General features: G+C 37.7%; 1 protein-coding gene across 2 annotated transcripts in view; it reads right to left on the bottom strand.

Annotated features, from left to right (window-relative positions):
* LRRC16A (leucine rich repeat containing 16A) overlaps positions 1 to 17,912 on the bottom strand; it is a 346,863-nt gene that overhangs the window by 143,377 nt on the left and 185,574 nt on the right. For both annotated transcript variants that reach the window (XM_011962810.1, XM_011962811.1), the window contains exons 9-11: positions 13,239 to 13,314; positions 7,932 to 8,020; positions 6,655 to 6,749 (exon numbers count right to left, since the gene is read on the bottom strand). In XM_011962810.1, the coding sequence (XP_011818200.1) occupies positions 6,655 to 6,749; positions 7,932 to 8,020; positions 13,239 to 13,314 (260 nt within the window). The remainder of the gene's footprint in view (positions 1 to 6,654; positions 6,750 to 7,931; positions 8,021 to 13,238; positions 13,315 to 17,912) is intronic.

The raw sequence follows: 17,912 nt of genomic DNA, 5'->3' as shown, positions 1-17,912 counted from the left end.
CAGGAGAATGGCGTGAACCCAGGAGGCGGAGCTTGCAGTGAGCTGAGATCCGGCCACTGCACTCCAGCCCAGGCGACAGAGCCAGACTCCGTGTCTTAAAAAAAAAAAAAACTGGAAAGTAATTATCTAATCATCCATCTCAAAAAATAGCCAATTAATCCTCATCCACCTCTGTAAACAGAAGGAAGGAAAAACATAAGAAAAAGGGAAGAATCCAATTAAATAGATAGCAGCCGTAAAAATAAGTAAATTTAACAAAGTTGGTTCTTTAAAAATACTAACAAAATTAATAAACTCCAGCAAGACTGGTAAAATAAATAAATGAGAAAGAGAGATCAAATTATCAAAATCAAATCAAAAAAGAATGTAAAGATCTTACAGGCATTGAATTATAACTCGAGGGTATAAACAAATCTGTAAGTCAAAAAACTATTATTTTAATAGAAAGGAACAAATCCCTTATGAAAAACATGATAGACCAAAACTAATGTAAGAAGAAGTAAATAATTTCAATAGTTCGCTATCTATTCAAGGAAACAAATCTATTATTAAAAAATCTCTCCATAAAGAGAAGCAAAAGAAGCCAAACACAAAGGAGTACATAGGCAAAGAACAGGCAAAGCTCATCCACCATGAGAGAAGTCAGAATAGTAGTTATCTTTTCCAAGTGGTAGAGGACAGGGCTGGTGATCACTGGGGCAAACCACAAGGTAAGTCTGGAGAACACTGGGAACATTCTGTCTCTTGATCTTGGTAGTGGCTTCTGGGAGAAACAAAAGGCCTCTTCTCTGTTAGAAAGCATACAGATTAGAACATTGTAGATGTCAGAGCATAGGTGAGTAAAAATTTTTACAGTTCCACCCATTCCTATAGCTTTCCTGGAGAGTTCAGAAACGCTAAGAAAAGTAAGTGAAAAAGCAAAATACAATGAAGTACTTCCATTTCAAAAATAAGGCTGAGAGGAAAAGACTTGGAACCAAGAATATAAGAATATAGGGATACTGGAAAAAATTGAGTCAACACTTCTAACTTTAAATGCCCTAAAATCTAAATCTATGCCTTTTTCTTTTTTTTTCCCTCAAGATGGAGGCTCCCTCTGTCGCCCAGGCTGGAGTGCAGAGGCGTGATCTCGGCTCACTGCAACCTCCTCCTCCTCCAGGGTTCAAGGGATTCTCCTGCCTCAGCCTCCCCAGTAGCTGAGACTACAGGTGCGTGCCACCACACCCAGCTAATTTTTTGTATATTTAGTAGAGATGGGGTTTCACCATGTTAGCCAGGATGGTCTCGATCTCCTGACCTCGCGATCCGCCAACCTTGGCCTCCCAAAGTGCTAGGATTACAGGCGTGAGCCACCGTGCCCAGCCAATCTATGCCATTTTTAAAATATTGCTTTACCTGTTTAACCATGAAAATATCAATTATCTCATTTAATCCTTAGAACATTCTTATTTGGTAGGTACTATTATTATATTTTTAATATAAGGAAGCTGAGGTATAGAGAAGGTAGGTAACTTGTCCAAGAACACTTAGCTAGAAAGCTGTGAAGCTCGGAATTAAACCCATGTGTTTCGACTCTGGGACTCACTGATATACACTGAGACATGAAAGATCTAAAACACCAAGAAAAATAAGCAGCAATCCTAGAATCTATAAGTCTCTTGTCTTATTTAGAAGATCAAATCAGAGCCACCACCAAATAGCTGGGAAAAAATATGAGCATACTTCAGGTCAACAAAAAACACTAGAGCTAGGATTCTAAATGGTGTCTAAATGAAATAATCGAATTTGTAATAAAGTGAGTGGAGGAGCCTGGGCAACATAGTGAGACCACATCACTACAAAAAACATTTAAAAATTAGCCAGGTGTGGCAGTGCACACCTGCAATCCCAGCTACTTGGGAGGCTGAGTGGGGAGGATGGCTTGAGCCCAGGAAATCGAGGTTGCAGTGAGCCATTATTGCACCATCATACTCCAGCCTGGGCAAAAAAAGTGAGGAGAAGAGGACAGACATTTTTGAAAAGGCTAAAATCATAAGAACTAAGGTAATTGGGACAGATAACTAGGAAAAACAGAACACAGAATTTGTAATGCTTAGAGAAGTAAAGCATAAATGTACATATATTAGTATTAGAAAACTAAAACCAAAGTTTCCCCTAAACAATGAACTCTGACATTTCTCTTCTATTCCACTGCTTTTTAAAAAAAAAAAAAAATGCTTGCCATGAACTATTAAATTGATTTCATGGCCAGCTAATGGGTCTTGACCCACAGTCTGAAAAAACACTGTGTTAGATGAAGACCAAGAGCAAGCTGGTGAACAGACATGGCCTGGCAACAAGGGTAAGAACAGCTTGTGTATGTGTGTGGTCTGTTTACCATCTTGTGTGGTTCTTGCAGAAGGAGAGCAGTAGGGCATCTAGCATTTGAAGGATTACTCATACACATTATACCTCTGCTTACTAAGTCATACTCGAACCTTCTTTACCACAACCCCCTCAGCAATCAGAAGACTGCAGGCCTGGTCCCCTATACATAGATGTGAAAATAACAGTTTTGCTGCATCAACATTCATATCATACAAATCTTTGAGAGTTTCCAAATAAGTTCCTGAGTGGAAGGTTTAGGTACAAAACCACATTCCATTTGCTGTATAAATTCCTCAGAATTCTTGGCCACTTAACTGTTAAGACCTTATCTTTTTTTTTTTTTCTTTTTTGAGACAGAATCTCTCTCTGTCGCCAGGCTGGAGTGCAGTGGCACAATCTCAGCTCACTGCAACCTCCGACTCCCTGATTCAAGTGATTCTCCTGCCTCAGTCTCTCAGGTAGCTGGGATTACAGGCACACACCACCACACCCAGCTAATTTTTGTATTTTTAGTAGAGATGGGGTTTCACCACATTGACCAGGATGGTCTCAATCTTCTGACCTCATGATCCCTTCGCCTCAGCCTCCCCAAGTGCTGGGATTACAAGCATGAGCCACCATACCCAGCCCCTTGTATTTCTTTGAGCTTCCTTACAAATAATAGTCCTGGCTTAGTCTTTTTTATATCCTGTATAACTTAATTACAGACTCCTCCTTCACCCTTTTTATTACTTTCAGACACAAAATACCATCACTGAAAAGCTTGGGAATAAAAATTACTAAAAGTTTTCTCTAGATTGAAATTTCAATAAACATTTTATACTCAATTAGATTTCTTGTGGAATTTCCATCCATGAGCAGAAAAGTTACCAATCCTTCAGGTAGTTAGCCTGAATGAAAAGAATAAAGAATTTGTGTTCAGGAGGCTCATCCTGAAGAGTAAAGAAAGGTGGGAGATATGAATGTTGGCAGTTGTCTGTGAGCACTGGCAAATACAGCAATGAATGAATTTAGAAGGGGCAGAAATGAGAAAAGTCTTGGTCTGCGAAAATATTTTCAGGATGTCAAAATTTGAGGGTATGTGAGCAGAAACCACACTACAGACTTGGCAGGAATATTCAAGGCTATCCTTGGAATGATTCATGATGACAGCACTGGTGAATGGGCTGCAGCTAGATAAAAAGACACAGGTCTCAGAAATAGGAAAACAGAGGGAAAAAGGAGGCAAACATCATCTTTGAACACATGGTCTGACTCTATACAAAAGAAATCTCTCAAACTTCACCATAGTTTTCAAGTGCAAATAAAATAACCTATACAAGAGAATTAAGATTGAATACAATCAAATAAATCAAATTCAATTTAAAGAAAATATCTGTTGCTTGTGGACCAAGTCTTACACTAGATGCTTTGCATCTTAGGAAACAAGGAAGGGGAGACAGAAAACCCAGAAACTGGGGATGAGAGGAAGCAAGGTGCTGAAGCATGGGGGAAGAAATGTCCACCTCTAGTTCTCATGTGAGCAGAATGAAGTAAGTGCTATTATGGAAGTTTACATGGGAGCTCCAAAGTGAGGGCAAGACAAAGGAAACTGCACCTGCGGTGATAAGTTGTCCAATGTGGCTGCACCTCAGAGAACATGAAGTGGACAACGGGACAGAAAACAAAGGGCCTCAAATTCATTCTTCCTCTTCCATCTCCCCAATGTGTGGTATTTTAGGTCTGGCTTCTTTCACTTAACAGTGTTTTTGAGGTTCATCCATGATATGGCATGTGTCAGAATTTCATTCTCTTTTGAGTAGTATTCCAATGCACATATTATATACACCACATCTTATGTAACCACTCTCCAGTGACGAACATTTGGGATGTTTCTACTTTTTGGCTATTATAACTAATACTGCTACAAACATTCATTCACAAGTCTCTGTGTGGACATAAGTCTCCTTTCACTTGGGTGATACACCTAGGAGTAGAACTGCTGGGTTATATGGCAGGTTTGAGTTTAACTTTTTAAGAAACTGTCTAGCGTGTTTTGCATGTGGCTGCACCATTTTACACTCCCACCAGCAACGCAGGAGTTTCCATCTCCTCATATCCTTTTTAAGACTTATTTTGATTATTGCCACACTACTGCTTTTGAAATGGTACCTCACTGTGGTTTTAATTTGCATTTCTCTAAACACTGAGAAGTGTCCCCATCCTGATCCATCTGAACTCTGGATTTCATTTGCTTAAGAACCTTCCTCAAACAACTACCTCCCTCTACAGATTTTTTCCTGTCTGTTGATAAATATGACTGAGTCCCTCCCATCTTAAAAACAAAACCAAAAATAGCCCTCCCGTCTATAAAATGGTGATCACCATGATTTCTACTTTGTCACATTCACCTCTCTGTAGTATCTAATAGAGAAACATTTGTTTTTCCTAAGAATTGAGTATACCCTAGAAAAACTCCTATTCCAGTACTACGCAACCATTAATTTCAGCTTTGGTTTATTCTATGAGGGTACTTTTGGCGTGATCTAGTTTTCTAATTCAGTCTCAACCTTCCTGTAGATTCACTACTTTAGATGATGACAAGTTACCCTGGAGATTTTTGCTTGAATATAACCTAGGTATCTTTGTCAGCACCAAACAATGACCGTATTAAGGACAAAAAGAAAAACTGAACATCTATATCAGTATCTTCAGCTCAGTTTAATAATTAATACTCTTCAAATATAACATTGAAAGGTGAAAGGCCGTATTCAACAAACCTGGAAAACATCTGCAACAGAAAATGAAAACAAAATAGTCCCACTAGAGATAAACCAATTCCTTCTTAAACCTTGTCCATCAGTGTTCCGCTAAGAATTCAAATTCTCGAGTTTCCCTTTCTAAACCTACTGACTCCTCTCTCTACACATCCACTTTTAATAAAACATTCTGACTCTTCGTGAACTCTAGTCCTTCATCCTTTCCCTATTCTCACACTCAAATCTTGTTAAATATTAAAATATAATAGTGGTAAAGAGAAATCTAAGGTAGTCTCCAAGATTCTCACCCCCTGGTGTATACGCCCTGTGCAATTTCCTTGAATATGGGGATGGGGAGCAGTAAATACACTGTTCACTCTTGAACAACATGAGTTTGAACTGCACTGGTTCACTTCTGTGTGGATTTTTCTCCACCTCTGCCACTGCAGACACAGCAAGATTAAGGCTTCCTTTTCTTCCTCCTTCTCCTCAGCCTAGTCAATGTGAAGATAACCAAGATAAAGACCTTTATGATGATCTACTTCTGCTTAACAAATAGGAAATATGTTTTCTTTCTTATGATTTTATTAATAACATTTTATTTTATTCAGCTTAAAGAATACTATATAATACATATAACACACAAATTACACGTTAGTCAACTTTTTATTGGCAAGGCTTCCAGTCAACAGTGCTATTAACAGTTAAGTTTTGAGGGAGTCAAAAATTACATGTGCATTTTTGATGGCTTATGGTCAGTGACTCTCACTCTTGAGTTGTTCAAGGGTCAACAGTAATGAGACATCCCTACCACGATTAGGTTACTAATCACTTGACTTTGAGTTCATGAAAAACGGGGAAACTGTCATGGGTGGGTCTGATCCAGTCAGGTGAACTGTTTAAAAGAAACTAAAGCATCAGAGAGATGTGCTCCAGCTAGCCTCACACACAAAGCAAACTGCTATGTTGTGAGATAAGGGGGTCACATGACAAGAACCCTTCTAGGAGCACAGCCTCTAGGAGCTGGGAGTGGTACCCACTGGCAGCTAGCAAGAAACTGGGGACCTCGAGCCTATAGCTCCAAGGAAATTAATTCCACCAACAACCAGTGAACTTAAGGAGGACTCCAGGTCACAGATGAGAGCACAACCCCTGCTGACAACTTACTTTGTCTTGAGAGACCCAGAGCACAGAACCCAGCTAACCCAGACCCAGACTCCTGAGCCAAGACACTATGAGATAATAAAATGGTATCATTTTAAGCTACCAAGCATGTGGTAATTTGTTATGCAGGACTATATAACTAATAAAATACATTAAAATAATATCTTCCTTTCCTTTTGTTTCACTTCAAAAAAAGCTAAACAGATCATACAATTTTAACATAAGTATTTATATGAAAGGGTGGAAAGAACTGGAAGCCAACAGGACAATCAACAGCACTTATAATTACAACTTAGCTTGATACAGCTCTTCAGGCATGGCTAAATTAAAATTCTCTAATCCTCTTACAATTCTGGCATCAATGATAATGAGAACCCCGCAGTACCTCTATCCTCCAGTGGGTTGCCAGCAAGGTTAATTGTGTGGAGTCCTGAGTTGGGATTATGCGCTAAAGCACTGGCCAGTTTTTGTGCAAAATCTCTGCATGTAAACAAAACAATAAGATTAAGTAGCAAAATGTAATATGTAAAACCATTCAAACAGAACATTTAAAGCTTAGAACAGAGTGAAATCTAAATAGAGAAACCTCCCTTACAATATTAGTCTATATAGCATATATTTCTTAATACCCATTAATACCTCATTAGAGAATTTGTAAAGCCACAGCCAGAAAATGGTTCATTTTGTGGCCAAAAGCGAAAAGAAAATATATAATTGCCCCTTTAAAGGCACTCTGTTGTATGCTATTAATAGTACTCTCTGGCCCCTCCATAATTAAAAAAAGAAAAAAAAAAATCCTGGATCGAACCTGCTTTTCATGAAAATTATAGTATTTACCATATCTTATTTCTCATTTCATGCAATTGTGAATGCAAAACTGATTACACTAATTATTAAGTTTAAAGGTTACAATTGCTAGCGCTACATTTTGGCAAAAATTAAAACTACTGTTTTAGTTATGTTTAACTTGAAATAACGTACTAAGTGCTATGATTATGAAACTGTCAACCGTCCTCATTTAGCAGCAGTGAAATCTTTATTCTACTAGATTCTAACTCTTATGCTCTTCACAGTAGGCTTAGGTAATGACTACTACACCACTAGATAAAGACTATACAAGCATTAACCTGAAAAAGAAAAAAATGACTAAAACTGATCAAAGCAAAGCAGTAAAGTCATATGAAATACGTTATCACTATGACCACCAGTAATGATAATAAAACCTACATATACCATCTACAGAATAAAAGGCACTTTGCCAAGTACTTTAAATATATTAATTCATTTATCCTTGCAATTTTAATTGTATAAAATAGGCATTATTATCATCCCCATTGTAAGAGTGAAGAGAATGAGGCACAGAAAGCTTAAGCAACTTCTGCAAAGCCATGAGAAATCTGGCTCTAGGATCCATGCTCTTAAAAACGACACTATGTACTCTCAAAAATATCAAGTGACACAATATCAAGAGATGTTACCAAATGCTTAGGCTTCATGATGATGGGAATTATAGGGATTTTTTTTCCCCAGAAGGAAAAACATTGCTGTATATGTGATCGGCCCAATTGAAAAAAAAAAAAAAAAAAAACTATGAATTGATTAGAAGAACAAATGGCACAGAGTTTTAAAACAACATATTTACAGATTCAGGAAAAGACTCACGTTCTAAGTCCAGCATTTTCCAACACCAATTCTTCCAGTCGATTGGACCTACTCACCACCCTCAAGATCTGTTCACAGACATCAGTGGACTGTAACAGAAAACATTCTTTGACTACTCCATAACTCTAAAGAAGAAAAACTTTATTGTTATAAATCTACACAATGCAAAGTTTTAATTAAGTAAAACGTCACTCATTCAACAAACCTTGAATGAGCATCTACTACTATGCACCATCGTCATGAAGATCCTGGAAACACAATGTTATAAAGGAGAAAGTCCCTGCCTTCAAGAGTGTGCCATCCAGCAGGGGAAACAGACAAGAAGAATACTATGGTCAGAGTTTGTGTCCCCCCTCCCAAAATTCATAGTTAAAAACCTAATCCCCACTGTGATAGCGTTAGCAATTAGGTGACTTTGGGAACTGACTAGGTCATGGTGGTGGGGCCTTCATGAAGGAATTAGTGCTTTCGTAGAAGAGGCCCCAGAGAGCCATCTTGCCCCTTTCCACCTAGTAAAGACACAGCTAAAAGGCACCACCTGTGAACAAGAAAGGGTGCTCTCACCAGACACCAAGTCTACTGGAGCCCTGATCTTGGACTTCTCTGCCTCCAGAACTGGGAAATAAACCTGTTGTTTATAAGCTACCTAATGTATGATATTTTGTTATAGCAACCTGAATGAAATAAGATAAAAATATACAATTATGATAAAATAATAAAAAGATCATTTTGGTAGTGCTATGCATACATATAAGTGCACCTAATCCAGGTTCACAAAACTAAGAGGACTTCCCAAAGAAGGTGACGTTCAAAATGGAGAACTGAAGACTAAGTGTTAGTGATGATGATAACGATGTTGAAAATATCTTTGCTGAGTTCTCACCATGTGTCAGGCACTGAGTTAAGTCCTCTATGTGTATTTCATTATAAAACCATTAAAGATTATTATTCCATTTTCATAGATAAGAAAATTAAGGTTTAAAGATGTCATAAACTTAAATAGGAAGGCTAAATAAGTATTTGATGAATGCTAGCTGGTATCAGGATGTTCCTACTGGAATATAAATAGGATAAAATGGGAAACAACATAATAATAGGAAAAACTTTAATAAATAATTGTCTCATGTTAATAAACATGTTTTCAGAACAACCATTATGTAGTTATATAACTATTATGCCTATATGTTAGGCATATAGACATATGCCTATATGTTAAACAAGATTACAACAATTAAAATGAGTAATATATAACAACATTTTGAGGGGACTATGAAAAATGAAGAGTTGTGCCCTGGTGGTAGAATTGTGCATATTTTACAAAATATTTATTAATGTTTTTATATTTATAACCTGCCTCATTCCAAAACTAATTTAAAGTGGTTCTTGACCTTAATATTACTTATACATTAAAAAGTCATTTTGGCCCATGTCTGTAATCCCAGAACTTTGGGAAACTGAAGAAGGCAGATTACTTGAGCTCAAGAGTTCAAGACCAGCCTTGGGAACATGGTGAAATTTCATGTCTACAAAATATACAAAAAGTAGTGGGGTGGGGTCCCAGACTGCACGCGCCTGCAGTCCCAGCTACTCAGGAGGCTAAGGTGGGAGGATCGCTTGAGCCCAGGATGTCGAGGCTGCAGTGAGCCGTCATTGCACCACTGCATCCCAGCCTGGGCCACAGAGTGAGACCCTGTTTCACACATGCACACACACACATACACACACACACAAAGTGATTTTAAAATTCTCCTTGCAACCTAGCGCGTACTAAATACTTCATGATATTAAAAAAGAAAGAGTGAGAGAAAGAAGGCATGTTCTGTGTGCCACAGTATACAATATCAAAGCACTTTCTTTTCTTAAAATATCACATAAAAATATTACAGTACTTTGACTTATCATATAACAAATACCCAACTGGATTAATCATAATTGGAACACAGTCTGAATGTGGCACAAGTTCTCTAGCCAAGTATTTTTAAGAAAACCTAACTTAGAAACACCCCAAGTCCCACAGCATGTAAGGCTCTCATCATTCTTATTTGCTGTTTGATTCCATTCTGTCAATAATGCCACCTTCACAATATTCCTGGGTTTCCAATGTGTCCCACTGATTAAGGAGGAAAGAGAAAAATTAATTCCAATTGACCTGATGCCTGCAATTTACATTATGCTGACAGTGATGATATTCAAAATGGTGACCCCCTTATCAGTGCAATTCTTTATCTCATAATGTACATACACGGGAAATAAATGGTCTTATTCTGTGCTGTCATGATAAAAAGTGACTACTTAGATAATGTTTTTGCGGATATTATCCTAATTACCAGAAATAATTCTTGGGATCATTACCATTTCTGGGCTACCTTGCAGTGCACCCAGAAAAGTAATTTACCATAATGCTTTGAAGATTTACAGCCCATTGGGGTATAAATACTGTAATATAAATTTATTAAGGAAAATGTATGAAAGTGTCTCCAACTTTTCTTTAAAATGCCAGTAGGGGAGATGTATAACAAATCATTCATGACTAAATTAATTCTACTACTTTTTATTGAGTGCCAAGTACATTAAAAGCATCATTTTCTACAGGGATGAATATAAGGAAATGAGACTTTTAAAGGGAGACACACTCAAAACCTAGCTACTAAGTATAATGTGATAATTCCAGTAGTATTTTCCAAATGTCTACAGCATGTGCAGCACTCCGTGCATCAATTTAGGAAATTTTTTAAAAACTGGATACAGTGGCTCTCCAGGAGCTTGCATTCAGTTAAAAAATGAATGTAAACAACAAAAACTAGAATCACTATAGAGTAATAAATGAACTATTGCAAAATAAATTAATTTTTTAAAACTAGAACTTTAGAACTGAAAGAAACCGTATACATTATCTCGTCCCACCATGTCATTCCCTAAAGACTAAAAAAAGATGCGATGATGCTCACCAATTTGCCTGAGATGCAAAACAGAAGAAGGTGAGCAAGACCCCAATTCTACTGCTTTTTTAATGAGTCAAGAATGTTGGCCAAAAACATGGTCCTAATTGCATATTCAGTACCATTTTTTAAAAAAATCCTTGACTCAAATTAGAAATACTGATTGCTAATTTGCTTCATAAGATCAACATAAAGTCATATTTTTCTTGTGGCACCTTAGCACAGGAGGCTTTTATTGGACTAGTAACAATCTTAACCCAGAGAGCTTATATAACTTGAGAAGCAGCCACTTATTTTTGCCCTCGCACTTCATGTTTACAAAAATCCAAAGACGTGCCTCTTCATATTGTCCTTTTCTTTGAATAAACCCAATGTTAACTGCTCACTTCAGTACCCACCAAAAGGGAAAGTATCATTTCTTTTTAACTTTGGGTAAAAAACATCAAGAATTTAGTATTCTTTTTGAAGACCTATAGAGTAATATCCACAAAGATCACTTCATTTTAAAATATCAAATATTAAAAATATATGCAAACTGTATTTTTGTGTTTAAATCTCAGTTAATAGAAAAGCAGCATGAGCAGTCCTCACATCCTGTCACTCCACTTCCTTCCATCCCGGGACACCCAAGAAAGCATAATAGCATTTACATGCTTTGTTTTGCCAGGACTGAAATGATTAGGTGCATATTTTATGTCCTAAACATCTAAGGCAGCTGAAAGGAGATGATACCTGGGAGGAATAATGACAGAATGGCAGCGGCAATTGCCTGGACACCTTCCTGTAATTGCAGGTTGGGACAATCTCCAAAAGTGAGATATCCACAACCTTCTTGAAACCCTCTTGAGGCCCGATTTTGAAATTCACAAGCTTATGTAAATGTTTGAATGAGCCAGAAAAACTGACATGGTAGCAAACCATTGTTCTCTCTGATCCCACAACCCCTGGACTAATCTCCTTCTCATTCCTCTAATGGCTCCCCTTTCCCACCTGTACTCTTTGCTGGCTCAGTCCTGGAAATGGTCCCATCCCAGCAAGCAGCAAATAAGGGGCATCTTAGGTCTCCCATCATGGCTACCTGTCTGCTCCCTGAGGGCTCACCTGGCTCCAACTCATGCCAACCCTCACTCCAACATCACTGCTCAGACACAACTCTTGTTTGAGTTATATAGTACACATAATTCATACTCTCATATATGTTCATTTCTCAATCTCTTTGATAACTTATTAGACATATACTTATTAAACCAATTTTTATTAAATAGTTACTATGAGCCACACACTCTCATAAGCACTGGATAGAGATGAGTAAGAAATGGTTCCAGCTAGCTCACAATAATAGGTATGCAGGAAGCTGAGGCCCTGGAAGGTCAGGTAAGTTATCTGAGGTAACACAGCCTTATAATAAAAATCAGAATCTGAAATCCAGGTTTCTCATTCCAAGTCTATGCATTTTCCTCTACCATAGTGGCTTTTAAGGGACCCCAAATGAGTTTAGTCCATTTTCAAACATACAATGTTTCAGGCCACCCCTACCCCAAGCAAATTCAGAGAACCAAGTCGCCTGCCCACTAGCCAGTCTCAACCCTCCATGTCCTACAGATCCACGTCTTACTACAAGTCTGATGTATTCACTATGAAAATCTTAAACCCCCAGATCCTATGACCTCTGAAAGTTAAAGACTTAAACATGAGAGTCTCCAGGAAAACATACAAATTCTTTCTTATTCCATAACAAACACCAGAGAGTTAATTTATGGATAAGCATCTGTCCATATGACTGATATGAACTGTCAACAACCCCAACACAGCATCTTATTTCCACTAATAAAATACACCAAATATTTTTCTCCTTCATACCTTATGAAAACAGATTTCACTTTAATTTAATTTTGCTTTCATATAAATCTACCCAAAAACCCATCTAGAAAATCAACATTAACTATCATTACTCGACCAGGGGAACGCTACCTGCTAAACTTTTCCTAAATTCTTAGGAAGGGAAACTTTGTAGACACAGAGTGTAAGACAGGAATATAAAATCTGCTATTTGCAGCTGTGCAAACGTAACTTTAACAGTTTTTGCCAACTGTATGGTTTGTACTAAAGGCTACACTAAATGTATCTTTTTGTTCATCCTCTTAAATTGCCTGAAACAGCTGAATACATGAGGAAATACTTGGAAGCATCTCACATCACAACTTTTACTAAATGTTATGCAAATCATTTAAAGGAAAATATCTCAAGAAATAAAATGCATACAGTTTACCAGTACAGTAAAAAAAAAAAATGATTTTTTTTTTTAAATTATTGGGTTTTTGAAATTCAGCAAAGTCAAGCAACATTTGCTGCATGTTTGATTACTTACCAGTTTTAGATCCTTAGAGGACAGCTTTGTGAACCACTGATTATATTCCAGAGCAGCTATGATAGGTATTAAGTCCCTGGAAGCAGAAACAAAGTACATGAAAGTGCTCCTACAGTAGCTACACTGACACTTAATTTTTAATCCATGACATCCAAGTTCACCTGTTAATTTCTATTATTCACAAACACAACATCTAGTAGGCCATGAGACAACAACTAAGTTCTCAAAGACTGATCTTCAAAGTTCCCAAAAGTTAATGTAAATTGTCTCTAGGGACTCTGTTTCCTACTTCCAAAGGAAAAGAGGCTGGTATCAGAATTTGCTGGAAGAACATCCTTGCTCTGAGAGAAATCATACCTCTAAGTCCATACCAATAACAAGTCTTACTTCTTTAGACCTCTCCTTCATAAAATCTTTTTTTTTTTTTAGACAGGGTCTCACTTTGTCACCCAAGATGGAGTGCAATGACATGGATCATGGCTCATTGCAGCCTTGACTTCCCAAACTCAGGTGATTCTCCCACCTCAGCCTCTCAAGTAGCTGGGACTACAGGCACGCGCCCCCACGCCTGGCTAATTTTTGCATAGATGGCGTTTCCCCATGTTCCTCAGGCTAGTCTCAAACTCTTGGGCTCAAAGCAATCCACCCACCTTGGCCCTCACCCAAAGTGCTGGGATTATAGGTGTAAGCCACAGTGCCTGGCCTCCTTCATAAATTCTTTAACCATCAATTATCTCATATAGTATTCTCTAGTCAGAGGAGTTCATATTGCAAGCAAGATACTGCCTACCCTGACAGTAAGTGGCACTGGATGGATGCCCAATGCTTAGCAAGCATTTTGCAACCATTTGGTCTTTTTTTTTTTTTTAGTTCCTAGTAGTGATTACATCCATATGATAACCCAGGTGCATTTTTGTCTTAGACTTCATATCAGCTCTTCGACCACAAAGTGAAGCTATTTGCATGACAGTTCTGCCTCCATTCCAATTTTGCAGCCTAAGCTCCCACAACTCATCCCATGCTCAAGACAAAAAACTGACAACTCCTTACTCATCCAATATGATGTGCAATTTCACATTCAGAATAATCTTTTACTGCTCTGTTATGAAAATTGGTGTGTCCTTAAATGCCACTATTGTCACACATCCTCACCTCCTTAAGTCCTCCCCTGGTCAAACCCCATCTTCCTTTGTAGCATTTATTCTATCTTATATTATAGTTTGTTGCTTTAAGCATCCTTAGCACCCCCAATTATTAAGTTCTTTGAAAACCAAGCCTTTGTCTACCTTAGGTTTTTAGCTTTAGTGAGGTAATAGCAGTTTTATACTCAGTGCAGGACAAGTAGTAGATACTCAAATTTTTACTGAAATAGAAAAGAAAGGCAGAAGGTGGAAAGAGGTCTGAGAATCAGTATTATCTCATAGCTCTGGGTGCCGGCCCTGTGCTTGGCACTCTACATAGACCAGTTCGTTTAAATCTCAAAACAACCCCAGAGTTACTGTTGTTTACATCTTACAGATGAAGGAACAGATGCTCAGAAAACAAAGTGAAACTAGGCCAAAGGGACAGAACTGCAGTCAGAACCCTGGCTCTGAAGCACCACATGTCTGCAGTTTCAACAGACATGCTTTAAAAAGACGAGATGAGTGCCCACAGGTAGTAGAAAAAAAAAATCCAGAGAAATAGGCAGGCTGAGTCATGTGTTTCCACATGCCAGGTTTTCTACTGACAAGCCTCTTTACTAACTTTGCCTAAGTTTAATTTTTTTTTCTAAGTTTTAGATTAAAAAGGAGAACAACGCTTTCAATAGTTATTTTACGGTCTTCACTCGCCTCGTCCCCCTCCACTGACATGCTCTCTGGGCTCAGAACAAGTCCCTGTATCTCTCCCTGTTGCCTAATTACAGGTTGTAGCTTCTCTAACGGTGATTCCACCTTATTACAGAGTCCCCAAAGCCCACGCTGAGAGTTCTCATGTATATTTCAACGTTCAGAACTATGGCAAAGCAGTCTCATCGCATCATTTTTGTGGATTTAATGTCCAGGAGTGACCACACTTGGGAACCACTTTTTTGTGTAGTCTGTTCTGTCACATGATCTGATTTGAAGTATAACCAGCTTTTGTCATAGATGAAGTCATTTTCAGGAATTGAAGGGCACATCATTTCACAGAATCATGAAGGCAGTGGGTAAAACAGCATCATCTCTACATACGACAATACTTAACACTAAAAATGCTTATTGTTCAATATTAAATTTTTAAGGTATACAGCATTCTAAAGTGTACATTTGTGTGATATAATCAACAATTGGGATTAATAAAATCTACATATAAAAAAGATATAAATGTTAACAAATATAGACTTTTCTTAAGAAAAGAAAGAAATACAACCAAATGTCATAAGGATACTGTGTTAGCATTAAAGGTGATATTAATTTCTTCTAACAAAATTATTATGTTTTAAAATTGTTCTATGATGCATATTCATAATCTATTTTACAAAATTAAATTGTCTATGGATGATATAAACAAAATTTTGCTCTAGAAAAAATTATTCATGAGGAAGGTGGAGACTAAGTATACTGGCATGGTTTGCCTACCATGTTTCTCTAAATTGTGTTAATGCCTAGGCTTTTTATGTTAAAAAACAACTAGAAGGAGACAATCACATATTATATTCAGTAGATATTTATTTAGTCCTTAGTACTAGGCAGGGTTATTATGCTCTGAGAGCTAAGAGATGAAAAAGAAGCGTAGCTCTTATTCCTCTATCACACTCCAGTGGTAAAGAAAAACTCCTCCTCAACTATCTGTAATACAATAGGAGATGTGCTGAATAGGGAAAATGTTAAAAAACAAAAAGCCCTAAGAGCACAGTAGGACAGCAAGTAATTCAGCCTGAAGTAAATGGGGAATGGTTCACCGGCTTCAAAGATCAGAAGGAAACCAACCAGCCAGGGAGACAGAGTATTTTAAGAAATTAGGAATAGCATATACAATGGCATGGGAACCTGAGCATATCCAGCAATTCTATCCATTCTTATGTTCAACAAATGCCAGCCATCGTGCATGAATCACTGGGCCTGATGCAGAAATGAACATAGAAAATGGTCCCTGCCCTGTAAGACTGATGGCCTGGCACAGCCTAGCAGGAGACTCAGGCAGGAAAAAGCAGCTATAATACAGTGAAACAAGCCCTAGTGAGGTAGGGGGAATACAAAATACTATGTGTGCAAATAAAAAGGGTGTTAATCAAGACAACCAAGTTGAGAAAGAGGATGTTACTGAGCCCTCAGAGTGGGATGAGACACATATTCTAAGCAGAAGAAATGGGCAACAAAGTCAGGTATAGCTTAGTCTAAGAGTTTTTAGAGCTCCGAAAAGCACAATATGATAATAAAAAAATTGATAAACTGGACTTTATTCAAAATTAAAAACTTCTGCTCTACAAAAGATGTTAAAAGAAGAAAAAGATAAGCCACATGCTGACAGAAAATATTTACAAATCCCATTTCCGAAAAAAAGAATTGCATCCAAAATGTATAAAGTACTATCAAAAATAAAAAACAAACACCTCAGTTTTTTTAAACGGGCAGAAGATCTAAACAGACACTTCACTAAATAAGATACATGTATAGCAAATAAGCACATGAATGGATGCTCACAGTTATTAGCCATTAGAAAAATGCATTAAGGAAAAACCAAAAAGAGATGCATGGTTTAAAAAAGAGAAAAAAAGTTTTTTAAAAAACCTGACAATACCAATTGCTAATAAGGACCCAGAGCAACCGGAACGCTCAAATGTGGCCGATGAGGATGCAAAATGATACACTCAATGGAGAAAACAGTTTGACAGCATATTATTTAGGTTTAACAGATATTTGACATCTGATCCAGCAATCTCATTTCTAGGAAATTACCCAAGGAAAATCAAAATTTATGTTCACATAAAAATGTAGACAATTATTTGTTTTTAAGAGCTATGTTCATAATTACCAGAAACTAAGGACAACACAGATGTCCTTCAAACTACAAGACTGTCAAGGCTAGATTAGAAGAGGTAATAATACAGCTCCTACCCAGCTCTCTCTCGTGGCAAGCTCATCCACGGAACGCAGTGCTGCCTTGCAGCAGACAGCCAGCATAAAGCACCAAACACGTGAATGAGGAACGTTTCATTGTGACTCCTGACTGTTCTTGCTGTGGCCATTAAGTTTGAGGGGCTTTATTACATAGCAATAGATAACCAGAACACTTAGCACCTAGAAATGAGGCTTGAAAGCTACAGTTAGGAGGCATGACTGCATGCATGCAAGGCAGTCATAGAAAACTTTTGAACAGAAATGTTTCAGAAAGTTAATTTCTGCAACATCGGTGGGAGGTATCAGAGGCAAGGTAACAGTCTCCACAATGCAGACATGATTTATCAGAGATACAGGAGGAGTCTAAGGCAGAAGGTGGGTTCAGAGTCTAGAACAAGGACCAAGGCAAAACAGTAATTTTTTCCAAATTGATTTATAGATGTAAGTAATGCAGGCCGGGCACGGTGGCTCAAGCCTGTAATCCCAGCACTTTGGGAGGCTGAGATGGGCGGATCACAAGGTCAGGAGATCAAGACCATCCTGGCTAACACGGTGAAACCCCGTCTCTACTAAAAAAAATACAAAAAACTAG

This window comes from Colobus angolensis, unplaced genomic scaffold (genome assembly GCF_000951035.1).
Source record: "Colobus angolensis palliatus isolate OR3802 unplaced genomic scaffold, Cang.pa_1.0 Scaffold6, whole genome shotgun sequence".
Lineage (NCBI taxonomy): Eukaryota > Metazoa > Chordata > Mammalia > Primates > Cercopithecidae > Colobus > Colobus angolensis.
This window is presented reverse-complemented; position numbering and strand designations above follow the sequence as displayed.